Source organism: Balaenoptera physalus (assembly GCF_965194825.1).
Source record: "Balaenoptera physalus genome assembly, chromosome: 1".
NCBI lineage: Eukaryota > Metazoa > Chordata > Mammalia > Artiodactyla > Balaenopteridae > Balaenoptera > Balaenoptera physalus.
In genome coordinates, this window is record NC_138882.1 from 59,164,583 (window position 1) to 59,191,847 (window position 27,265).

Here is a 27,265-nt window from a genome sequence, read left to right on the forward strand (position 1 = left end):
GTTATCCTGTTGGACAGAAGAGTGGTATTAAGGAATAAAATGAACCATGTCTTTCCTTTGCTTAAAACCCTTTAATGGTTTTCTTTTCTTTTTTTAAATAAATTTATTTATTTATTTATTTTTGGCTGTGTTGGGTCTTCGTTGCTGTGCGTGGGCTTTCTCTAGTTGCGGCGAACAGGGGTTACTCTTCATGTGGTGTTCAGGTTTCTCACTGCAGTGGCTTCTCTTGTTGCAGAGCATGGGCTCTAGGCGTGCGGGCTTCAGTAGTTGTGGCTCAGGGCTCTAGAGCACAGGTTAAGTAGTTGTGGTGCACAGGCTTAGTTGCTCCACAGCATGTGGGATCTTCCCAGACCAGGGCTCGAACCCATGTCTCCTGCATTGGCAGGCAGATTCTTAACCACTGCACCACCAGGAAAGCCCTTTTAATGGTTTTCTATTGGTCTTAAGATTACATTTCAAATTCTTAACATGGTCTATTAACTCCACTGTGATCTGGCTCTATTATTTCTGTAAAATCATTATGTTACATCCTCCCTTTTGCCCTCTAGATCTCACTGGGTTTCTTTCAGTTCCTTGAACTTGTTACGCTTCATGTTTCAGAATTTTGTATGAACTGTTCCAGAACCAAAGTTAAATCTCTCTGTAATACACTGTTAAATCATCCAGGGCTTCTTCTCTGTAGCACCCATTAACTGTAATTATTTATTTATGTAATTATGAATTCAATGGCTATCTTCCCTGCTAGATTATAATTTCCACTAGAACAGACACCCTAGGCATCTTGTTCATTACTGTAGCCTTTGTTCCCAGGCACAGTGGCTGAAGTATAGTAGCTTTACAAATACTTATTAAATGAATGAATAAATGAAAAATAACAGGTTTAATAAAAAAATCCTTCTAATAACATCCAATTTCATTTTTCTGATTATTAGTTCAAATAATCTCTAATCTACAATTTATTCTGCTGAACAATCATATAATCAGGAAGGAAGTGCTTTATAAAAATGACCAATACCAAGTATCCTATCAGTAATAAACTGCATTCTGGCTTATAAATTAGCCTTTTATGAATATGTCTAGGGAAATCAATCCCTGAAAACTTTAGTTTTGCTAACAGAACACAAAATTGTCCTCTAAAATAAAAACCAGGCTTAGTATTTATAACATTTCTTTGATATTATGAGTTAGAATTAGCAGTAAATACCTAAACAGGTATATGTTAGCAGAATAGTGAACCCATATTGTTCTCCTGACAAATACATTGTGAATGCATCAAACCACCAAGTACAACTCACCTCTTGAAAGTTATGTTGAGTGAACTTGTCTGCTATCCTTAGCAACTCACGACATGAATGTGTGTCAGCAAAAGCCCGAATGCCCAGGCAGTTAGAAGGATCTAATTGTCTCTTTAAGAATTCACAACAGGCTTCCTGTATTTCTGCCAGCTGAAGGAGGCAAGCAGCTGGCAGAAGGGTCTGAACATTGCCCTCTTCCACAGTTATCTGGGAGGTATATGCAAAGTCTATCAGTAGTTCCATAGCCCTCTCATCTATGTCTCGGATCACAACTTCCGTCTGACGGCTCTCTGCCAATTCTCCTGTAAACATAGCTCGGAAGTAGGGGCTACAGGCTGACAAAATGACTCGATGGGCATATATCTTCTTAGCGCCCACAACTAGCACCACATCGCACAGCTCCCGGTGCTTTCTCAGAAGGTTAATCACTTCCAAGGTTTGTCGAGGGTGCTTGTCTGAGATATAGGGCATGCGGGCAGGTTGGGGAACCCCTTCTGGCAGTTTGTTGGGGTCTCCAAGGGTGCAGCGGCTTGTTACATCCATTCCAGTCTCTCCTGGTCGAATGTTGGTACACCTACAGAGATGGCGGTGGGAGAGAGAAGAGAAGATGGGAATATTTTTAGAAGCTCATTCCTGCATTTCACATGTATTTTGTATGTAGAAATTCAGGTGCTAACTTACTAGGTAAATGCCACAAACTTAAATTATTGACAAATAATTAGAACTAAGATATTTGGGTTTTCATAATCATCACACTGTATCTATCAACATGGAGAAAAAAGAGAATCTATGCCCGTCAATTAAGGTGATAACTATGCTTTTAACAAATATTTACTAGTTCTTATATTTTACAAAGCATTTTGCTATGGACTGAGGAAAATTCAAAGAAATATAAAGAGGCAATCGGGGAACCTAATTATCTAGAAGGAGAAACACATGAATAGCCAGAAAGGGGGCAACCAGGATAAAAAATGTGGTTCAGAAAGGCAAAATCTATAGTTATTTGTTTATACTGGAACATAGACCTGACTGGCATAAGCTATCAGGTTATTACAAAGGTATGTATTTTTTTGTGTGTGAAGTAGGAATATTACATTGCGTTTTTCCAGAGCTTAGGTGAAATATCCTACACACATGCTTCAGATCGTTATACTTCTGTTTCTGATTCTCTACTTACTAAGCAGTCTTCTGACTCATATGAGTCTCAGAAACTAATCATCTATGACTGTACTGAGATAGTCTAATACTGGCCTGCAAGAGACAGTATCAGTTTACTACCCCTAAAGCTGTAGCACTGACAAAACCGACAGTATAATAAAACACTAGAGTGTTGACAGAATCCCCAGGGAAGGAGAGGAGAATCTAAAAGGGCATTTTAGGAAGAAGAAACTACACTTAGCTCTTCCTTTCTTCAGCAGCAACCTGTTTTTCCCAAGTACTTATAAATTCAATATTTCTATGCTTGGCCTCAGCCTACAGGTAACTGTATTCTATAGTACAAACTGTTCATAATTCCTGACATCTGGTAGAAACAGCACTGTTTATGCTTGACAATTTAAAACTGAAACATAAAACTGAGCAGTTAAAGGATAATTTTTATCACCCATGTAAACAAGCAAAAAAGCTTTTAGCCACAGTACTTAATGGTCTCTTGTTTGTAGTAGATGCTGAAATAATAAATCACGTGGTTAACAGTGGTACACTCAAGCTTTAAAAAAGAACCACCATTAAAGACAAGACCATTTAAAAATTTTCCATTATAATACTGACATTGTATGTTGAAATTAAAGAGTTTTTGTTGTGACCTTAATTATGTACACAGATGGTACTGTTGAACTCAGACATAAACAATTTTTTATTTCACCTAAGTACAATATGGAAGCTAATTTCTACATATCTACTTTTTTTTTTTAAAAAAACCAGTATGCAAATAAAAACACTTATGATTGTATTAGATTGTATAGATTCTGACTTTCAAGAATCGGTAATTTCTCTATTCTTATCAACTGTCTGGTTTGCAAACTTGGAAGGAATTCTCTTAAATGTGGTCATTCTCAAAAGTTCTGTTTTATCTTCTCTCTATACACATTCTTGGGGAAGTGCATTTAATCTCATGGTTCCCATCACCCATATGTGAATGGCTAAAGGATTCTTAACTCCTACCTGGATAAATCCCGAATTTGGATCCATACGAATGTCCCACCATCACTCAAACTCAATTTATCTTAATGATATATCTAAAACTGATTCCTTGACTCTCTACTTTTGTACAAGTATATGTCTCTCCTCTAGTCTTCCCCAGATCAGTAAAAGGCAGTTTCATTGTTCCAGCTGCTCAGGCCAAAAATCTTTTTTTAAAAAAATTAATTAATTGATTAATTCATTTTTGGCTGCATTGGGTCTTCGTTGCTGCACATAGGCTTTCTCTAGTTGTGTCGAGCGGGGGCCACTCTTTGTTGCGGAGCACAGGCTCTAGGCATGCGGGCTTCAGTAGTTGTGGCACGTGGTCTCAGTAGTTGTGGTCTGCAGGCTTAGTTGCTCCGCAGCATGTGGGATCTTCCCGGACCAGGGCTCGAACCTGTGTCCCCTGCATTCACAGGCAGATTCTTAACCACTGAGCCACTAGGGAAGTCCCAGGCCAATAATCTTGGAGCCCCTTCCCTTCCACATACCCTCAAACCCAATCCATCAGCAAATTCTGTCATTCTACCTCCAAATAATACCTAGAATCCAACCATTTCTCTACCTTTCCACTAGTCCCATCCTAATTCAGGGTATCCTCACACTTCTTTATATGATAATAGCCTCATAAGTGGTCTGCTTGCTTCCACCTTTGCTGATTTATATTCTCTTCTCTAAACAATCAAAATGATCCTTTAGAAAAGTCAGACTATACCATTCCTCTGCTCAAAATCCTTTAAACACTCATATCAGTAGCAAAAAACAAAGCCTATAGAGTTTACGAACTTCTATATGACTCCTCCCCTGGCTAACTCTCTGAATTCATCTCCCACTTTCCTCTTACTCATGGTTCTCTAGTCACACAGACTTCCTTGCTATTTCTGGGACATGCCAAGGCCTCTCTTGCTTCAGAGCCTTAATCCTTCTTCCTGAAAGGTTCTTCCCCAAATATCTGCAGAGCTCATTCCCTTATTTCTTTCAGATTTCTGTTCAAATGTCAACTTATCAGACCACCTTATACGAAACAGCATCTCTTACTTCTACTACCCTATACCCTTTACTGTGCTTAATTTTTCTTCTTAAATAATTACCTCCTGATATAATGTATTGGCTTTCTCTCCCAACCAGAACATAAGCTCCATGAAAACAAGGCCTCTATTCTCTTTTACTCAATGCTATCCTTCAACATGTGGATCCAGTGCTCATTAAATAGCTGTCAAATAAATTCAGCTTTTCTTCCTGCCAAAATAAACTATACCCTCCAAACTTTCTTGTCTGGTTCTCTTGAAAGAATGCCCAGTTTGTAGCCAGGCAAACATAGATTCAAACCTTAGCTGCATCATTTACTAGGTATAATCTTCGGCAAATTACTTAACTTCTCTGATCCTCAAGTTCATCATTTGTAATTGTGGGGATAATTACACTTACCTCACAAGGAAAATGACAGTGTTGGGATTTGTCTGAATGTAGGTCCTCTGACTCCAAAGTCAGTGCTTTATCCTGAACTGTTTTGGTCAACTAGATGGAGCATTTGAAACGGAAATGATCCTGGCAATCTGGTTTACGTGGTTGTTGTTCTTAGAAGGGAGAAAAGGCAAGCACGCTGCCACATGGCTGGACTACGCTGCTCTTTTAGGAGAATAAGAAGGAGCAAGAACAAGGATCACCGAGACTATAAGGGGTGCCTCATTTTAAATCTTCTGAGAAGTTGTATTTAATTCTAGCAATTTAATTCTAGACGTTATATTTAATTCTATACATTAAGTTATTTCTTCTGTGGTTCTGCTATTTGTTTTTGTAAATGTTTACTTAAAAAAAATCTAAGCCCACATCCTCCAACAGTCTCATCACATCCAAAGGGTTCTACTGGCAGAAATGGTTTGTTTTTTCTCCCCCCACCACCCCACCCCATACATCCCAGTACATTTTTCTGGGCATCTTTGAGGGGAAGTTATAGTGTCCCAGAAATAGGTTGTGTTCATACCTTGTCACATCTATATTCACAACTTCTTTGTTTGGAGTCTGATGGATTAAGTACTCTAATGATTTGAGGGGTGGGGTGGTAAACTAAAGTGTGAACTGCTCCCCAGCAAGAGGAAAGAACCCTAGGAAAGCTATTTTTTTTAACCACTTTTTAAAAATTGAAGTATGGTTAATTTACAATGTTGTTAGTTTCAGGTGTAGAGCAAAGTGATTCAGTTATACATACATATATGTATACATATATATATATATATGTTCTTTTTCAGATTGTTTCCCATTATAGGTTATTACAAGATATTGAATATATTTCCCTGTGCTATACAGTATGTCCTTATTGTTTATCTATTTTATCCTGTGTATATGTTAATCTTAAACTCCTAATTTATAACCCCCCCCTCCACTATCCGCTTTGGTAACTGTAAGTTTGCTTTCTATGTTTGTGAGTCAATTTCTATTTTGTAAATAAGTTCATTTGCTTTCTTGTTTTTGTTTTTTGTGTGTGTTTTTTTTTTTTTTTTTGATTAGGAAAGCTTTTAATTAAAGGCTTGGGGGAGCAAGCCTGATTGTCCAAGTGAAAATTCATCTGGAGAAACCAGAGGATCTGAAATTATTTGCTTTTCTATCCCAATAGTGAACTAACGACATTACAAATATATATATATATATATATATATATATATATATAATATAATATATACATAAAGAAATTGAACTCAAATAACATTTTTATTAACTTAATTTTCAAGACTAATTTACATATGTTTTAAGGCTGAAGGAGCTAAGTGGAAGGATTATTCTGGACTCTATCCACAGTTAACAAACTAAGGAGACCAAATAGAGCTTTTGCCTTCTCCCACAAAAGGACTGCCAATTGCTTCATTTGCAAATATTTTCTCCCATTGTGAGCGTTGTCTTTTCATGTTGTTTATGTTTTCCTTTGCTGTGCAAAAGCTTTTAAGTTTCATTAGGTCCCGTTTGTTTATTTTTGTTTTTATTTCCATTTCTCTAGGAGGTGGGTCAAAAAGGATCTTGCTGTGATTTATGTCATAGAGTGTTCTTCCTCTGTTTTCCTCTAAGAGTTTTATAGTGTCTGGTCTTACATTTAGGTCTTTAATTCATTTGGAGTTTATTTTTGTGTACGGTGTTAGGGAGTGTTCTAATTTCATTCTTTTACATGTAGCTGTCCAGTTTTCCCAGCACCAAGAGGGAGGAGACATGGGGATATATGTATATGTATAGCTGATTCACTTTGTTATAAAGCAGAAACTAACACACCATTGTAAAGCAATTATACTCCAATAAAGATGTTAAAAAAAAGGGGGGGGAAAGGACTGCCAATTCTAGGAAAGAATCAGTCTTTCTAAAACCAAAAGGGTATAAAATCTGCCAATCAGTTTAGCAGATTTTGTATTCATTAAGTGCTTATGAAAAACATAACTTCAAGATAAAGTCCATTAATGGCATATTTTACCATCAACTCTCTCAAACCTTAACAAAATCTTACTTCTTTCTACCAGCCATGTACTTCACAGGAAGCTGACCATGTCCCCAGCTTTAAGGATGAATCCCAAATTCTCTTGCAATTTTAGGTCAGGATGAAGCTGATAGGGAAGAGGCTACACTGGAGACACAGAGAGAACTTGGGTCCAAGAAGGTACCATCAGGCCATGCATTGACCAGCCCTGGAGCTCACACTACCTATGGCCTTCTCGTTATGTAAATAAAAGATGTCCATATCGATTAAGCCAGTTTGAGTCAAGAAACTTTATGTTACTTTCAGCCCCAAACTTTCTGATACCAAAAACACAGTAGTTAAAATGTGAAACAGTAAAATTAGCCAAATGTTCTAAATTTACTAACCAACTTTAATACAGAAAATTGCCCTTGCTTTGACTGGTCAACTACTCCTGTATGTAGAGGTTCTTGCTCCATTATTATCAGATTTTCTAAATATGGTACTGATAGATTTAGAATTATGGTTTGACTTTGTGCCTTTTCTTTCAAATGAAGTAAAAATGTTGTTAGAAGACTAGATACTCTTTCTTCATGGCTGATTGCCCAGTTCCTGTTAGGCTGTTACATTAAGTTTTAAAATACTGTTTCTCTAACACCAGCTATGCGGGGGTGCTTGGTAAAAGCACAGATTCTTAAGAGGGGCTAGAGAATCAATATCTCTGGGGGTGTAGTTCCAGAGTCTGCATTTAGCAAGCAGGTTATTTTAACACAAATTAAAGTTTGACTAATAACTGGCTAATAAATTTGACCAATAAATAAAATTTCTTTATTAGCGGAAAATGTTGGTTTTTACAAAGAGACTATGTTGACCTAAGTTGAAAGGAAATAACAACATGGAGAAAGTAATGATTCAAAATGTAGCTATAAAGGAAAGAAAAAAAGTAAGAGCGAAGTCTTGTCAAACATACAAAATGAAATAAAACAAGAAGGATTCACATTTACCAAAATGTCAGTAAGTCTAAAAAATCAGACATTATGTATGAAATCATTTTAAGAAACTGTAGGGACTTCCCTGGTGGTCCAGTGGTAAAGAATCTGCCTTCCAATGCAGGGGACCCGGGTTCAATCCCTGGTCGGGGAACAAAGATTCCATATGCCGCGGCGCAACTAAGCCCACACGCCACAACTACTGAGCTCTCACGCCTCAACAAGAGAGCCTGGGGGCCGCAACCTACAGAGCCCACATGCCCTGGAGCCCGCACACCACAAGTAGAGAGAAAACCTGCATGCCACAACTAGAGAGAAGCCGGTGTGCCACAACGAAGACCCGACATAGCTAAAAAAAAAACCCAAAAAAAACTAATTACTACATTTGAATTTCTACATATAATTGGAAGGAAAAAGCTGCTATTAAAATTTTTTCAATTATTCTTTCACATTCTGTGGGAAAGGGCAATGTTTATTTCAGAGACAGATGATGCTTTTAAGAAAACACCTATTTGGGCCTTTTAAATATAAAACGCAAGGTGAGGGCCCCTTGGGATGATAAAGACCATCAGATGTACTTCGTCTGCAGTATTTTTTGGTTTGTTTTGAAATGTAAATTGAATTTGAATATCATTAGGAGGGCTTGGAATCTTAGTTCACCACAGTCCCCACCACTCTCTCTTATGTGAAACTATGCCATGCACTTATATGAACTACCTATAAGATATATGAGGATTTTGTTTTTTAACCTCTGTTCTAGAGGTAGCAAGATTGTAACAAAGAGAACTAAACTACTCAGTATAATAAAGTAACAGTAATTTCAAAGGGAGAAAGTTTTAGGGAGAGAAAGAGAATTAGAAAGGAAAAGAAACAGAGACTGATTAAAACTGGTGGCAGGTTTTGATTTAAGGAGAGAAACAGCCAGTGAGAAAATAATGAATGGCCAAACCTTTATGGCCTCCTTCATTATCCCTAAACTTTCAGTAAAAACCTGAGGTATTCAATGGCAGTCGTCAATGAAGGTGAAGAAAGAGACAGTGAGTATACAGTATTTCTAGAAAGAAGCTTGGCTGTGAAAAGAGACATAAACTACTATGTCTGTTTAAAGAGAGTAATAACTGGAAAATGATTATATATTGATGCAAAGAACCAGAAGGAGGGAGAAGTTTTAAAATATATGTAAAGAGGGAGAGAATAAATGATGGAGCAAAATTCTTGAAAAGTGGGAGTATTTAGAAACAAAATACAGAAGAATGGATCTTAGACAAAAGGAAGAAGGGCTCACCATAAGAGGTCAGAGTAAGGCAGTGGGAGGAAACATAGTGTGGAAACAGATACATTTATTTTTGGGTAAGGAGGTGTCAGGAGCTTGAGGAAGTTCATACCTGATGGCCTCTTTTTTCTGTGAAGTTGGGAGTTGGGGGAGCAGGTCACTTGCTGCCACTGAAAGGAGTGTTAAGAGGATTATGAGAAGAATGGATAAGGATGTGAAATAGCTACTGTGGAGTATGAGTAAGCATTGATTAGGGACTCATAGAAATACTGTTGGATGACACTGTTGGCCCGAATGATATTAAAGACTCTCAATACAGTAGCATGAATTCCCTGTGGCTGGTTTTATCCAGCAGTAATCAACAGCCCAAATTACAGAATATAAATGCCTGCCTTAATCTAGAATGGGTAAATGCCATGGACAAACTCGAGAGTTGAGTGAGTGGTGGCTAGAAAATGGTTGAAGTGGTTGCAGGAGTAAACTGTGTAAAAACACAAGAGACAAAAGCATGTTGATTATGATTAGGTCAAAGAACAGCTGGAATGGGCATTCAAGAGGTTATGGTCAGAAAACAAGTTATTAGGACTTAAAACGATTTCAGAGAGAGATTTTCTGAGTGATAGTAGGAAATGAATTTTTGAAGTGAGTGAAGGTAAAAGTCCCAAGAATTTAGGAGGTCAAGGAAATGCAGGCTAGATAAATGGATGGGTCATTCCCATGAATACTGATATTTCGAATGATAGAAATATCAAGTCGTGCATGTAGGAAACATAAACCAAAGAACAAATAAAAGATCTTAAATATTCTTCACGTTTACTAAGGGAATGCTACAACTTTAGTACCTCCTTAAGTACATTTAATAACAGCATTTCCACATACCCAAAATATTTGAGTCAACTTAAATTTCATAGCTATCTTGGCACTCGTTCCTCAGATCTACTTCAAAAGTAATAGTCTTAATTGAGGAAAGAGTCATTTTCTATAAGTGGCTATGATAATTTGAAATCAAGCACAATAAAAAGTTTAGAAAAACATAGCCTTCTAAAGCATTTATAATCAAGTTTTATCTCTTAGTCCAAAGACCTGCAGAATCTTTCCTTAGCTTGGAATTGTGCTCCTTATCTACCAAATGAGCATCTCTCCCTTTATACTTCAAATATTTGTTTTAATTTGGAAATTAGCAGCCTGCTCTTAAAAGATTCTGCTGAGTTGACCCTCATTTAAAGTCCTAAGCACACATGAATAGGGAGAGCTAGAGATTTGAGCATACAAATCCTTAAAACAGAAATAACATCTCAAGGTGCCAGTGAGGCTTATTAGAAGAGCATCCACTAGGCAGTACATTCCCTACCATACCAGAAAGCCAGGCGGTTAATTCCTTAATCTGAAAGTAGGTCATGAATACTTCAGCCTTAAGGCATCACTGTTTATTGGATGAAATGAGGGTCAGCATTGGGTGCCTTGGCCCAGCAATCAAGGTAAGATGGAGAAAGGGCAATTGGCCATGCAAACAAGCTGGTCTCCCTTTATGTCAGGAAAGCAAGTCTCCCTAGGATACCTCTCAGCAACTTCCACTGACATTTCATTGGCAGCACTGTGTTACATAGCCAACCCAAAATGCAAAGAATATTAAAGATATCAAGTATAATATTTTTTTTCTTGTGTCTATATAGTAGAAGGAGGAAAGAAAGGAGAGGTGTTGAGTAAGCCAACTTGGCATGGCACACCGAGAAAGAGCCAAATCAAGCAGGTGTATCTTATATTACTATTTTTTTAAATTAATTAATTAATTTTTTGGCTGAGTTGGGTCTTCATTGCTGCGCACGGGCTTTCTCTACTTGCAGCAAGCGGGAGCTACTCTTCGTTGCGGTGTGTGGGCTTCTCATTGCGGTGGCTTCTCTTGTTGCGGAGCACGGGCTCTAGTCACACGGGCTTCAGTAGTTGCAGCATGTGGGTTTGGTAGTTGTGGCACACGTGCTTAGTTGCTCCATGGCATGTGAGATCTTCCCAGACCAGGGATCGAACCCGTGTCCCCTGCATTGGCACCTGGATTCTTAACCACTGCGCCACTAGGGAAGTCCCCTTATACTACTATTTTAAAGCATACATTTTAGACTAACTAGAATAAACTGGAAATTCTAAAGACAAGAGATGTGAATGGGATTTGTCTTTTGATGTTGAACTCAAGGAGCTCATCTGTGATCTTCACCGTGAGTGAACGTTATCAATAAAATCTCTAGATACAATTAAATAAAACAATACCCAAAGAACCTAAAGCTTCTTACCCATTTATGAATCTTCAATGGGTTTTCATCTTAGGCCCCACCTTAAACACCCCTGGTACTCCCTAGGATTTTGCTTTTGGCATCCTCCTTTTCTGTTCTACCCTCATTCACACTTACAACTTCAAGAATTTTCTGCATACTGATGACTCACAATTTTTTTTTCTCTCCAGCCCAAACCGTTCTTCTGCCCCAGATCCATATTCCAATTACACGCTGGCTATCTCTACCTGGCTGTTTCCTAGACATAATAATCTTAAAGAATACAAAAGAGAATCTATTCTTGGCTTAGTAAAACCTGTTCCTCTTCCTGTATTTTTGATCTCATTATGGCAGCACCTAGTTTCCCAAGCTAAGATCTTTGGAGTCATTTATACTGCTACCTTTTTCTCACTCTATATTCACCAAATCCTTTTGATTTTACTATTAAACAAACTCTTAATTCCATCCTCTTCTCTCAATCCCCACTGCCATAGATCTACTTCAGGTCTTCATCAGCTTTCATCTAAACTACTACAACTCCTTTAAATTAGTATTTTTTTGCCATTATTTCTTCCCTTTTTCTGGTCTACATCCTATCTTCTTAAACATCAGCCCCAAAACCAAATCTGATTTGTATAACAACATCCATTGGCTCTTAAATACCTAAAGGGTAAAGTTGAACTCTTTCCCATGGTTGTAGCCTCATTTTCCATGATTTTTTCCCCTTGTTTCCCCTTCTTCCTCCCTCATATACTCTACACTGCAGACATACTTACCATTCCATACATCTTATACACTTCCAGGTTTTGGTGTCTTTTTGTGTTTTCGTTTTTGTTTTTGGCACAGCTGTTCCTTCTGTTTATGGTGGCTTTATTATCTCCCTTCTTTAATTCTTATCCTTTAAAGTACATTCTTGAAAGCAAATTCTTATCCTTTCTAAAAGATCCAGCTCAAATATCACAACCTCTGTGAAGCTTTCCTCGTCTCCACAGAGCAGAGGTTTACTTCTCTATTAAAATGCTGTTCATGGGACTTCCCTGGTGGCGCAGTGGTTAAGAATCCGCCTGCCAATGCAGGGGACACAGTTTCGACCTCCTGGTCTGGGAAGATCCCACATGCCACGGAGCAACTAAGCCCGTGTGCCACACTACTGAGCCTGTGTTGTAGAGCCCACGAGCCACAACTACTGAGCCCGTGCACCACAACTACCAAAGCCCACTCGCCTACAGCCTGTGCTCCACAACAAGAGAAGCCACCGCAATGAGAAGCCCACGCATCACAATGAAGAGTAGCCCCCGCTCGCTGCAACTAGAGAAAGCCCATGTGCAGCAACAAAGACCCAACGCAGCCAAAAAAAAAAAAAAGTCCTGTTCATGTTGTATTATGGTATCTGTTTACATGTCTTTCCATCACTTCATCTGTATATGTACAGTATACAGGCATAGAACAAGTACTATATAAATGTTTGGTGAGTGAATAAACCAATTCTTAATAAAATCAGGCTCAGTTTCCTATTTGTATATTTAAGGAAAGATGGAAGAATTACATTGCAAAATGTTTTAGTATCTCTAAATTAAATCAATGATTAAAAAATAGTATCTTGGGAGACAGGCACACTGTTGGTGAGACTTCAGACTGGTATAATCTCTAAGGAGAGGAATTTGTTAATATTAACCAAAATCTTAAAATGCACATACTCTTTGGGCAATTTGACATCTAAGAATTTATCCTATACTTACACAACTGGGCAAAAACCACATACAAGGATATTCACTGCAGAACTGGTTGTAACAGCAAACGGTTTGAAATAAATGTCTCTCAAAAGGGACTGGTTAACTATGGTACCTACAGATAATAAAATACTATGTAACTATTAAAAAGAATAAGGTGGGTCTATGTATTTGTCATATCTACAAGATAATGTGTGAAGTGAAAAAAGAAAGATACAGAAGACTGTGCATGATGTGCGAACATTAGTGTTTTTTAAAAAGGGGAGATATTCTATATATGCTTGTATATGTATTACAATACTGAAAGAATGCATAAGAAACTGCTTTCAAGTGGTTCCTCTGGAGAGGAAAATTGGGAGCTAGGGTCAGCATTGGGAGACTTACTTTTCATTGAATATCCTATCTTTTAAATTTTGTAGCATTTACCCATAATAGGTAGTTAAATAAATGAATGCAATGAAGCTTTACTAATAAAATGCCAATCAGTTGCATAAAACTTTATGATTAAGCATTGGAATACCCTAACAGCAATTTTCAATCTTTTCTTGTTCATAGTTTTTTCCCCCCTCATGGGAAAAGTCTGTAGACACTGTTCAGTTGTTCAGTCATTCAAACAATTATTCAGTGATCATTAGGTGCCAGGGATACAAAGATACAGAAGACATATGACACTCAAAGGGCTCACACTCTAGTAGTGAGAACAAACATGTATTCAAATTATCTCAATATAAACAGTTATTTCTCATTCAAAGCTTCTCCAATAGCTGGTAAGTATAAACCCAACATTACTTCCCAGAGACTGCTTTCTGGGTTGCAGCAGCAAGAATGACAGCCACAAGGAAAGGGTAGGGAAGTGTGACCATGACTTAACATAGGTAGCAGGTAAAAGTAAAACCAGAGAGCAGTGGTAGGCCAGGCTCTGGCCAAGTGATGGTGATGAAAAAAAGAACTGTAACTTAACAATTAACGGCACCAGAATTCTCCAACATGTTTAAACAACTGGCAATATTATATTAAAAAAAGCAAGAAAAAAAAAAGGGTAGGTATGAGTGATTAAGCAAATATTTTATACAGAAATTACTGATAAACCAAAAACATTCTCATGCTGTGCCTTCCCTTTTTAAAAAATAATAAGCTCATATTAAACAATTACGTAAGATATGACATTTATGGCAGCTGAGGATGACAAGCAATCAGTGATTCTTGCAATCATGTTAGAAGTTGAAGTGATGAAGCATTTAATATATGTGTTGTTAATTTCTTCATGTACTTTCAGTCAAATATTATTCCTACTTTAGAGTCAGACACAAATAAGATAATGGTATTTGTTATATCCATAACATCTTTTCATCTGGTGATCTAAAAGCACTTGCAAGCATTCATTAATTCCCAATATCCTGGTCAGATACATTACAGAAGTAAACTGAGGCACAGAGAAGGTGAACAGCTCAAGGGCAATCAAAAAAATCAATAATTGATTTGGAAAAAACATTTATATTCTGGTTCTTGCTCCTGGTTCTAAGTCATACCCCCATCACAAAATGCTTCTTCTCTTAAAAGGGTCTACCAGAGCTATTTATCTTTTTGTTTTGTTTTGTTTTTAATGAAAGTGTTTATTGGCAATAAACTTAGCCCTCAACTTACTTGTATTTACAGTATTATTTTGAAATGGATACTCTAAGAGAATTTTTGTTTATACTCAGGATAAAAATTACACAGTATTTTTTTTTGTACTCACAATTGTTTCATTTTTTTTTCACACACACACACTGTATTGTATTTTTACAAGAGATAAATAGACTGACACCATGCATTGTACATGGATGACCACAACACAAGCAACAATGATTGCGATTACCAAACACGAAACACACTCATACTATGTCATAATATTGACATTCAGTCCGGTAATCCTTCACTGTAACAAGAGCTATTTATCTTTGATGTTAAACAAAAAAGATTAAATACAGTTCAATAAATGTAAAATGAGTTTTACAAATGAAGAAATAGAAGTGGGCTGATTTTCAATAAGGATTTGAGTCCTATTTGTTGGAACAGATTGAGAAAAAGCATTACTAAATTTCTAAATTCTAGGGTTAGAATTGTCTATGTTTTCCCACACACCGTTCTATTTTTCTATGGACTAAGTTATGTCCAATAACTTTTTTAGTCCTCAAACAAACTTCCCTGCAATGCAGCTATTTTAATTAATAGAACAAATGTATCAATGAACATCAATGAAATAACCAAAACTATAATTAGACATTCAGTACAGTGTATTATAAGCAATCATTAGTCTTATATGGCAACAGAACCCTCTACATTCTATGGTTGAAGACTATAATAAACCGATATGGTATCACAGTACACTTAGTGATTACCACAAAAAATTACCATGCAAAAAGGAAAACTGAAGTGTTAACTACATAAAACTCACAGCACTCTTTAGAAATTTAAGTTTTATATCTTACTCTATTTAAAAAGCTATTAATTCCTGATACTACTTTTGATTTATTTTAGAACAAGAATCATTAGTTACAAGCAGAATTTGGTAAGATTTGAAAGCGTTTAAAATTTTTTTAAATGAAGCCCTGGATTATTATGTGAATTGCATTTAGTGAAACCGAAGGTTTTCTTCCTAAATGCCTACCTGCGCATTGGCTTTCCTTCCATGCAACATGAAAAGTACCCTTCACCACACTCTAAAGCCGAACCTAAGACAACAGAAAAGCAGTAACTTAAAAACTATTTCTGATCTTTCCGATAACAATCTCTATACAATAATTTCGTTCAGTGATAAAGAATTTTATATCCTATTACACGACAGGCCTTTTGCAGATGCACAATCATAACCCTTACCTAGTACCTTTAAGATGACCATCTTTACTCTGAATGCTAAAAAGATTATATGTGAATGTGAGGGTAAGTGCGCTAAATAGTCCCGACTGCTAGGTTAGTCTTGTCTCTCTTCAAAAAGTGCTTTGGAGACATTTAACTTTGACCTATCAAGTATATCTACAGAGTATTCACCAGATACCCATAGCAGTACTAACATGATAGATCGGATAGGGAACACGCTGGTTTAACAACGGATCTGAAAGCTGTTAAGCTGTCCCGAAGGGACAGGAGTAGGAGCAGTCACTTGCCTTTAAAAACAAACAACTCCACTTTCGATAGCCCGGGCAGATAGAACAGGGTAGAGAAACTATGGCTCCAGACTAACGTTCTCTTTACAAGCCCTTCCCTCAATTCCCGAAACAATGTCCACCACCCACTTGGCAAGATTTCGCTAGGTCCCGAGGGTTAAGTGGGACTCACGATATCCACTTCCTTCCCCGCAAATTCCAGCCCCTGTCTAGGGAAGTTGTCCAGGGTGCGGAACCCCACGCCCTCAGGCAGAACGGCCCAGCGCCTTCCCTGGCTCCGGAGTAGGGCTGTCAGCCAGCTCGAGCGCAGTCTGGTGCCCCGCAAGGCCCAGCCCCAGTCCCCTAACAGTCCCTTCCTGGTGCCGAATGACAGGCGGCGGGAGACGCACGGCCCTCACCTAATGGGCAGCTCGGCAACTTGGGACCACAGATTTGCAAAGCGAGTCCTGGGTGCTGTCCACTGTCCCCTGCTCTAAGGCTGCTAACCTACCGGCTCCGACACTTTCTTCTCTGCAGTAGGCTCCTTTGCCTCCTCCGCCCGCCGCCTCCTCTCTGGCCTCTTCTCTGCCTCGGGTAGCGCAAGGAGGATGCCGCTCCTCGAGCCTATTTCCTCCGCACCCTCCGCCCCACTTCAGCAGCAGGAAGTGGTCCTGTTTCTAAATCGTTCCCTCTGGAACCCACGTACTCTGTCCAGAGGTTCCGGCGCGGATAAGGAAGTAGATGCGCCCTTTGTTGGGGGCTTAGGTCCCTTCAAAGACTGCCAGTCCTCGTTACCAGTTCCTTGTATCCCGACGGTGACCACTGTGCTAGTTCACCGCTGAACTGGCAGTATTTAAATACTGAAGGCTTCTTTCTTCTTTGTTTTCCCCATCAGAAGCCAATAGAAAGATGGGACGAGTCACGGAAAGCCAGGAATTTTGATTTATTTGTAGCTGGCGCGTTTCCTGTTGGCACAATCTTTTCCCTAATTGTGGATTGAATGATTGACACATGCGTACATGCAGTCGGCATATATCTATTAGGCCCCATATATCTATTAGGTTCCAGATTTCCCAATTTAGCTTTCAAGACACCAGGGTTTTATTCAGGATTTTAAGGCTATGTCAGCTTCCCTTTCACTTAGTATTCTACAAGAGACACTTCACCAAACACTTCTCTGAACTCACTTCAGTATTACTGAGAAAAAAAAAAAAAAAAACTTTGTCAGTTTGTCCTTTGCCTGATTTTCCCATAGCACACAGCCACCTAATTTTCACTATATGTTTAGAAAACAAACAAGTGATAGGGTGGGGGATACAATTTCAGTAATATCAGTGAAAGACTGTTGCTGGTTTCCTGATAACTATTATAGGCTGAGCATGAACGTAACCAGATTTTCTTTAGCTGTTCTTCACATGGAATCTACACAGATTTTTGCAGTTGTGTCTGAAAGGGAAAGAATGCATTTTGTTAATTAGCTTGTAGTGGGAAATGCATGGTCTTTAGATCCAGACACCGATAGTTTCAAATCCTAGTCCTGTGATTCACCAGATTTGTGATCTTGGTCAAATTTCTTAATCACTTAAGCATTAGTTTCTTTTGTGTAAAAGGGAATTAATACTCTTTTTATACAATTGTTGAGAGAAGTAAATTATAATGAAGATCATGTGTGTCTGGCACTTAGTAGGCACTCAACAAATGTCAGTTTTCTCTCCTCTTTCTTTAAATGGACTCAACTGAGCACTTATTGCATGCCAAATACCATGCTAGGCTTTGGAAATACAGTCGTGAACAAGATAGACACCATCCTGAAGCTCTAGTGATCATTTATGTGGTTATGATGGTTGACTTTCGAACAACTTTTTCATTATGAGTAATTGGTCTAAACCATCTCCATACAAATGACCAATACAGACTAATGAGAAATCAGAGGAAATCTAATGGGGACTGTGGGGTAAGATTTCCTAGCATTTTTAGAAGAGATGCAGGAAGAAATATCATCTTTTCCCTTTGGCGATTGTTGTGCCTGGATGAGACACCTGGAAGCACCACAACCGTTTTGCAATTATGAGGGAAGGCAGAGGAGAATGAAGCTAGACAATAAGGATGGTAGAACAGAGAGACTGAAAGAATTGGGATTCTTGAATGTAGTTTTTAAACTACTAATTCTCCCTTGCCCAGACACTTCCCTATTGCTGGCCTTGTAGTTATGTGAGATAATAAATTTCCAATAAGCGAGTTGGGGGTTTCTATTAATTGCAGCCAAAAGCATACTAGTTTGTGTAAAAGGATATAGACAAAATAAACAAGTAAACAAATAAGTAAAATAATTTCAGTCAGTGGCAAATGCTATCTAGGAAAGAGCTAAACAGGTGATGTTATGGACAGTGACTATTTGGGGAAAGGAGAGGCTGCTTTAAGTAGCATGATCAGGTAAGTGCTCTCTGAAAAGGTGGGTTGAGATCTGAAAGGTGAGGGAGAAGCAATCCAGGTGGAAAGCTGGGAGAATAGTGTTTCAAGTAGAGTGAATAGCAAAGGGAAATGACCTGAGACATAAATAAGCTCATCCTGTTCAAGGAACTTAAAAAAAGCCACTGTGAGTAGAAATAATATTAGATATGAGGTAAGAAAGATAGGCAAGAACAAGATCATATATTGTCTTGAAAGATATTGTAAGAAGTTCAGATTTTATTTTAAATTCTATGGAAGATATTTGGAGATATTTCAGCTCAGTTTAGGTTTAACAGTTGATCCTAAATTCAAAACCTTGAAAATTAGAGGAGAAAAATGTGGATGTTCCATATTAACTATAGGGACAGTCACATGTGGGAAAGAATACAGATCAATATTTCAAGAACTGTTCTTGCTATGGCTGATGGAAAATAAAGGCAGATTTTATTTGATTAAATTGGGGATTTTAATAAAGAAATTTTTCCTTGGTAAAATTCAATAATACAATTAATTAATGGCTATAATCCAAAATAACTGACGTCCATAGCTAATCATTAGTCCCAGAGTGTGTTAATGACTTATAAAGGAACCAAATGTAGGCACTAAGATAGCTCTCAGTTTTTACTTTCTCATCTGGGAATTTAAGGTTGACTTCAGATGCAAAATAATAAGACTAAGCCAGAAAGCAGTGAGTTTTGAGTTGGGGATAGGAAATCCTAGGGAGTTTTAGGATATCAGGAGGGGTATGTGGTTGGTTTTAGGTAGATTTAATTTAAATCTATGATTTAACATCCATGAACTTGGATATCTTGTGTAAGCAACCCAAATTGTGCTTATATAAACTCCTCTGTAAAATGGAAAACAATTTTACAATATTCATAGTGTTATAGGAAGTAGTAGATAATAATCATCACAAATTCTACAAAAATATCCTTAAAAACAAAACACTAGGAGAGAGAGATTATCCTCACTCTATAGATGAGGACGTTGAGGCACATATGTGTTAAATGATTGACTTAAGATTCTGCAGCTAGTTAGCATTAAACTAGTAAGTGATAAAGTATAGAGTTAAATAAAATCAATCTAATGCCACTCCCCCTCATCTTATAATTAAAAAATTTGTCACATGAATTGTAGGAAACTCTTCTGCACAAAATGAAAAGGCAACCTACTAAATGGGAGAAAATATTTGCAACACATATATCTGATAAGGGGTTAATATCCAAAATATATAAAGAACTCATACAACTTAATGGCAAAAAACAAACAAACAAAAATCAATCTAATTTAAAAATGGGCAGATGACCTGGATACACATTTTTCCAAAGAAGACATACAGATGGCCAATGGGCACATGAAAAGTTGCTCAGCATCACTAATCATCAGGGAAATGCAAATCAAGACCGTAATGAGATATCACCTCACATCTTTTAGAATGGCTATTATCAAAAAGACAAGAAATAAGTGTTGATGAAGATGTGAAGAAAAGGGAATTTTGTGTACTGTTGGGGGGAATGTAAACTAGTGCAACTACTATGGAAAACAGTATGGAGGTTCCTAAAAAATTTAAAAATAGAACTACCATATGATCCAGAAATTCTACTTCTGAGTATTTATCTGAAGAAAATGAAAACACTAACTCGAAAAGATATATATACCCCCAAGTTCATTGGACCATTATTTACAATAGCCAAAATATGGAAACAACCTAAGTGTCCATCAATGGATGAATGGATAAAGAAAATGTTATATATATATAATGGAATATTATTCAGCCATAAAAATAATGAAATTTTATCCATTTGTGACAACATGGATGGACCTTGAGGGCATTATGCTAAGTGAAATAAGTCAGACAGAGAAAAACAAATACCATATGATTTCATTTATATGTGGAATCTAACAAGCAAACAAAAAACAAGTTCATAGATACAGAGAACAGACTGATGGTTGCAAAGGCAGGAGGTGGGCGAAATGGGTGAAGTAGGTCAAAAGGTACAAACTTCCATTACAAAATAAGTAAGTCATGGGGATGTAATGTACAACATGGTGACTATAGTTTATAATGCTGTATTGCATATTTGAAAGTTGCTAAGAGAGTAGATCTTAAAAGTTCACATCTCAAGAAAAAATAGTTTGTAACTATGTATAGTGATAAATGTTAATTAGACTTACTATGGTGATCATTTTGTAATAAATGCAAATATCAAATAGTTATTCTGTAAACCTGAAATGAATATAATGTTATATGTCAATTATACCTCAATTTAAAAAAACCCACAAAAATAACTTTTAGAAATTAAGGAGAGCAAACTTTAAATGAAATGGTATTGCTTTTGTCTTTAAAAAAATATATATATATGAATTATAGGCAGATTGTTACTGTTTAAATGGCAAATATGTTAATGTTTGAACCTCCTTTAAATGACTTGCTTTAATCATGCTCTTTGAAAACTATAATTATATTCCACCCTTGCTTAAAATATAATATAGACTCAGTTATCCACAGGATAAAATTTAGACTCATGATTAAATTAAAGCCTATCAAAATCTATAAGACTAGTCAGCACCTAATTCAGAGGTTCTAAATCTGAGTGCTGTGTATGCCTTCAGTATACTGTGAACCCTCTGCATTTATTTTTTTTCTTTTTTTAAAATTTTTAATGGAGTATAGTTCTTTACAATGTTGTGTTAGTTTCTACTGTACAGCAAAGTGAATCAGCTATACGTATACATATATCCCCTCTTTTTTGGATTTCCTTCCCATTTAGGTCACCAGAGAGAACTGAGTAGAGTGAAGACATGTGATGTGATTGTCTCCAGAGTCCCATTGCTTTCATTAAGGAGAAAGTGACCTAACTTAGTTTAGAATTTGAAATCTGTTCCCTGCCTCCTACTAACCCTCCAGTCATATGATGAATAAGTCATTAGCTAAGGAAAAGCAAAGTTATCTCACAAAATGGGTTTATTTTGTGGTAGAGAAGCAATCTAACATTTAAGCAACACTAACCACTTACAAATGGGTACCATTTAAACTAATTATTAATGGCTTATAAGGTAACTGGAAACTGAGGTCCATAAAAATGGAGGCAGACTTTAGAGCTATTCCCAGATGTGAGGAAATAGAAGATTTAAAAAAAGTAGAACTCTAAGCATGCTGTGAGCATATTTCTGAGGAAAAACATAGTAAATCCCCTTAGATGAGTTTTAGTCAGACACCCGTTTCTCAAGACTGCAGATACAGAGTAAGAGTGAGAAATTCTTTGCCAAGGACAGCTACAAATCTGAGTTTTTCATGACATCATGATACATCTGATTATAGCCCTGGGTTAGAGCCACAGGGATTTGTATAATCCTGAGTAGCTGATCATGATCTGAGACATTAAATTTAGAGAATTTACTTACTTGGATATATCAGATTCCCTCAAGGCTCAAGGAGGAGCCACCCATGCAGACTTTTCTATACATAAAAGTGAAGGAGAATTCCTAAAAGAACTGGGTTAATTCTGTTTGTTTGTATGTTTTTCATAATGCACTGTGAGCCATCCTGTTAGTCAGAGTAAAGCAGGTATGGAATCATAACCCTACCAACATAGGATGTGTGAGAAATTTTCTCCTGTACATTGCAGTTCGACGGAGCCCATTTAAATGCAAATCCTAAGGCAAAGGCCTCATGCACAATTCAGATCTCCGTGTTGAGTAGAGAATTCACATGAGAATCTGTACATATTTATATGTATTTAAATATGTGTGTGTGTGTGTGTGTATACAGACACACACACACATATATATACATGAAAAATAAACCATACCATTGTAAAAACTATGAAAAAGCTTCATTAATAAAGAAAAAAATCACAATAATCACTGAAGAATCTACTTAGGAAATACACCTAATAGTGTTTAGAGTGTGCTCAAACTTCTGCCAGGTGGAACCCTTTCAATGCTATCAAAAAATGTATATTTTAAACACCAGAATATACATGCCCCAAATAATACCTAATCAAGGTCATGTCTTATCCTGGTCCAAGAAGAAAGTTAATGATGATGTGCTGTCTCGACTTATGAAGAATAAATGTCGTGATACATGTGAAGTACTTAGGAAGTACCTGGAACATCATAGATGTTCAACAAATGCAATTACCTAGATTTTTAAATGAAAAATTTAAGGGAAAGCTCAGTGACTCACAGAAGAGGATGAAATGACTATGAAATAATTAAGAGATAAAAATGGTTCTTAAAAAATGAAAGATGGGGGCTTCCCTGGTGGCGCAGTGGTTGAGAATCTGCCTGCCAAGGCAGGGGACACGGGTTCGAGCCCTGGTCTGGAAAGATCCCACATGCCGCGGAGCAACTGGGCCCGTGAGCCACAACTACTGAGCCTGTGCGTCTGGAGCCTGTGCTCCGCAACAAGAGAGGCCACGATAGTGAGAGGCCCGAGCACCGCGATGAAGAGTGGCCCCCGCTTGCCGCAACTAGAGAAAGCCCTCGCACAGAAACGAAGACCCAACACACCCAAAAATAAATACATAAATAAATAAATTTTTAAAAAAATATTGTGCTTGGACCCAAGCTTTAGCAGTAAATAAGACTCACAAGGTTCCTTGTTTTATGGAATTTCATTCTTGAGGAGACAGGGGTTCTAAAATGAAACCATGAATTACACAATTAATTGTTTAATCACTATTGGGATAATTGTCTGAAAGAGACCTCTATCATGCTAAAGAAGATATATAGTAGGGAGCCCAGATCTGGTCTGGAGGATCAGGGGCAGTGAGATGGACAATCTCTAAGATGGCTCCTGTCTTGGTTCAGGCTGCCATGACAAAATACCACAGACTGGGTGGCTTAAACAACAGTTTTGGAAGCTGGGAGGTCCACGATCAAGGTGCCAGCTGATTTGGTTTCTGTGTCCCACATCCTTATAGGCCTTATCTTCAAATGCAGTCACATTGAGACTTAGAGCTTCAACATGTGAATTGGGAGGTGGCGGGGCACAAATTAGTCCGTAATAGCCCCCAATGTTCTCTGCCTCATGGTATTCATGCCCTTGTGCAACTTCCTTCTTTGACTGTGAGCTGTATCTAGTAACTGACAAATAGAATATACTAAAAGTGATGGAATGTTACTTCCAGGATTAGTTACAAAAGGACTGTGGCTTCTGTTGTGGATGTCTTCTCTCACTTCCTTGTTCTGACGGAAGTCAGCTGCCATATTGTGAGATGCCCTATGGAGAGGTCCTCATGGCAATGAAGAGAGAGAGACCTCTGGCCAACAGTCAGTGAGGAACTGAAGCCCTCAATCCAATAGCTCATGAGGAACTGAATCCTGCCATCAGCACCGTGAGTGAGGTTGGAAGCAAATCTTTTCCCAGTTGAGATTTCAGATGAGATTTCAGACTTTGTCGATAGCCTGACTGCAACTTCATGAGAGACCTTGAGGCAGAAGCATCCAGCTAAGCCATGCCTGGATTCCTGATACACAAAAATTGTGAGATAATAAATGTTTGTGTTTTTAGTTACTAAATTTTGGGTAACTTGTTATGCAGCAATAGGTAAGTAGCACAAAAGATTTCCCTGAGGGAGTGACTCTTACGTAGGAATATGAAGGATGATGGGAGTTACTAGGTGACAGAGTTTGAATGGAGGGAGGAGTGTTCTAGACAAAGACACGAAAACCAGAGAGGCAAGGACATCTTGGCAAGAGTTCACTGGAGAGAGCAGTGTGAGACAAAGCTGGTGAAATGCGAAAGTGCTTTGGAAAGTTCAGGAACATAACAGGAGGAATGAGCACAAATCAGACAATGAAAGAGCATTTTCCTAGTTGCCTAGATGCATCCATAGAATTATAGGGTGGAGAGCACCATGATGAGAGCCAGGAGACCTGAGTCCTAGTGCTAACTCTGTGACCTCAATCGATCACTTGGTCATTCTGGTCCTCAGTTTTCTCATCTATAAGATGGAATCTGAATTCTTTACAACTCTCATTCAAGAGTCATTATAGTTATATGAAACCTATATGAGGAAAGCCATAAGACACTCCTGAAAGAAACAAAAGTAGGCTTGAGCAAAGAGAAAGACATCCTATGTTACTGGAGAAGAAGACTCAGTTTCATAGAGATGCCAGTGCTCCATAAATTAATTTATAAATTTAATGCAATCCAAGTAAATCAATATCAGAGTTTTGACAGAGCTAGATAAGTTGATTATAAAGTTCATATGGAAGAATAGACAAATGAGAATACCCAGAAATAGCCTAAAAGTAGAAAGAGCAAAGGGGAGGGCTAGCCCTAACATATTATTACAACATGTTCTAAACCTCTATAATTAAAACTGTGATTTTGGTGTATGAACAGACAGATGAATAAAGCAGGGTAGAAAATCCAGAAATAGACCTAGGAACACATGGAAATTTAGCGTGTGATAAAGATGATATCTCAAATCAGTGGGGAATATATGGACTGTTGCATAAATGATGCTATACAACTATGGAAAAAGATAAAATTGAATGCATTCCATATAAGGAGTTGAACCCCAGTGCAGTCTCAACAAAGGCCCCTGAAGACACTATGGGACGCTTAGAAGCAGGGATGGCCCCCCAGAGTTTTCACAAGTTGGAATAAAGGAGCTGGGTCTTTCTATCCCACAACAACCAAATGTATCAGAAGTTTAAATGCAAATAATGAAAGTATAAAAATAGTACAGGAAAACACAGATGAATTTTTTTAATTAAGTGTGGAGGAAAACTTCCCTGTGATTCAAAATCTAGAGGCAAAAAGATAAATTTGACTGCATAAAAAAAATTTCCATGGAAAAAATATTACAAATGAAGTAAGAAAATGACAATTAGGAAAAACATATTTGCAATATAGGACTCATAATGTACTACATCCATGGCTCTAAAAAATGGAGAAAAAAACCAAATAATACAGATACTTGGGCAATATATGGACAAGCAGTTCACAGAAATAGAAATGGCCCTTAAACACTTGAAAATATATTCAGTCTTATTCATAATAAGATAAATGCAAATTATAGCTATACTAAGACATATCAGGTAGGCAGAAATCCAGAATTGGACAACATGCTTTGTTGGCATGACTGTGGGGAAGAAGGCATTCTCATTCACGGCTAGGATGTGTACAAAATGATTGAACTTCTATGGAGAGGGATTTGGCAAGATTTAGCAAAATTATATTTGCATTTACCTCTGACCCAGCAAACTCACTATCCCAAGGAAACACTTGCAAAAATTAAAAAAAATTATGCACCAGGCTATTAACTGCAGGATTCTTTGTGGAAGCAAAAGAATTGAAACAACTCCAAGGCTTCTCAATAGGGGACTGATTGAATGAGCAATGGGATATCCACATAATGAGGATTATGCAGCTAAAAAAAGAAGTGAGGACAATCTCTGTATACTTACGCAGCATGATCTTCAGGGTATATTGTTAAGTAACAAAACCTAAGTGAACAGTGTTTACAATATGCTAACTTCGATTTTAAAAGGGGTAGAAATATGTGCGAGTGTATATATGTGTATTTACTTATTTTTTAAAAAACAATGGAAAGATAAACTGAGAATGAATAAAAATGGTTAGCTAGAGGGGAGAGGAGGGAACAGGGTAGAGGAATTAGAGATGGAAGCCAGATTTCTCTGAAAGTATTCAATTCTATATTTCTATTTATTAAATGTTCTTAATAACTAAAAATTATTTAAGCAAGTTACACTTTTATTTATTATAAATTTTATTTTATAATAAAAATAAAAATTTTTATTTATTTAAATAAAATTTTATTATTTATTATATATTATTAAATAACATTTATTTTTTATTTCAATAAAATTAAAGGCATTTTATTTAAATGTCTTTAACAATTTTTAAACAAAATTTAATCAAAAGAGAAAAAAGCAATACCTGAATATTGAAAAACAAATGGGCCAAACAAATTGGTGGCATATGGTGAATCCTGTAATGCACCAGTCAGACATCTTTTGGGGAATGAGGGACATGATCCACCAGCCACTAGAAGTGCTAGTGGCAGAGAGGTCTCAGCTGGCAGCCCTTTGTGGGAAGCACCTTGGTGGAAGAGAGGGGCTTCCTGCCCAAGGTCTCACTCCCTTCCTGGGGCAGCCTGCAGCCAGTAACTGGTTGACGCAGGGGTACAAGGTACAGCTCCTTTGCCCCATCTTGGAACAGCTCTGAAGGGCCACCCAACTTCAGAGTTCCCCAGATGGTCTGAATCAACCTTTGTTGAGACCATATTGCAGCCCAGATTCTCCTTGTGCCCTGTTTCCTTACCTTTCTTTCCAGGTGTTGCTCTCAAGAGCACTCCCTAATAAATTTCCTGCATGCAAACTCCATCTCAGCATATGCTTCCTGGGTCACCCAACTATGACAGTTGGTGCCAGGAATGCCAAGAGTGGGTCAAGAAGCAGTCACTAAGATAGTGGTGTTGGATCACCTGCTGCCAGGCTGGCAGAAGATATCATCACTTCTAGTAGAAAGTGTACAAATAGT

General features: G+C 37.6%; 1 protein-coding gene across 3 annotated transcripts in view; it reads right to left on the reverse strand.

The window, feature by feature from the left end:
- The window catches only part of KLHL20 (kelch like family member 20), a 79,495-nt gene extending 62,534 nt beyond the window's left edge, over window positions 1-16,961 (reverse strand). Inside the window, exons 1-4 of one of the 3 annotated variants that reach the window (XM_082437943.1) lie at window positions 16,805-16,860; window positions 15,819-15,882; window positions 9,287-9,344; window positions 1,296-1,869 (exon numbers count right to left, since the gene is read on the reverse strand). In XM_082437943.1, coding sequence (XP_082294069.1) covers window positions 1,296-1,838 — 543 coding nt within the window. In that variant the 5' untranslated portion in view covers window positions 1,839-1,869; window positions 9,287-9,344; window positions 15,819-15,882; window positions 16,805-16,860. Of the gene's footprint in view, window positions 1-1,295; window positions 1,870-9,286; window positions 9,345-15,818; window positions 15,883-16,804 lie in introns of all 3 variants that reach the window. The other 2 variants (XM_082437941.1, XM_082437942.1) reach the window with 2 other exon arrangements.
- Between the last annotated feature and the right edge of the window lie 10,304 nt (window positions 16,962-27,265).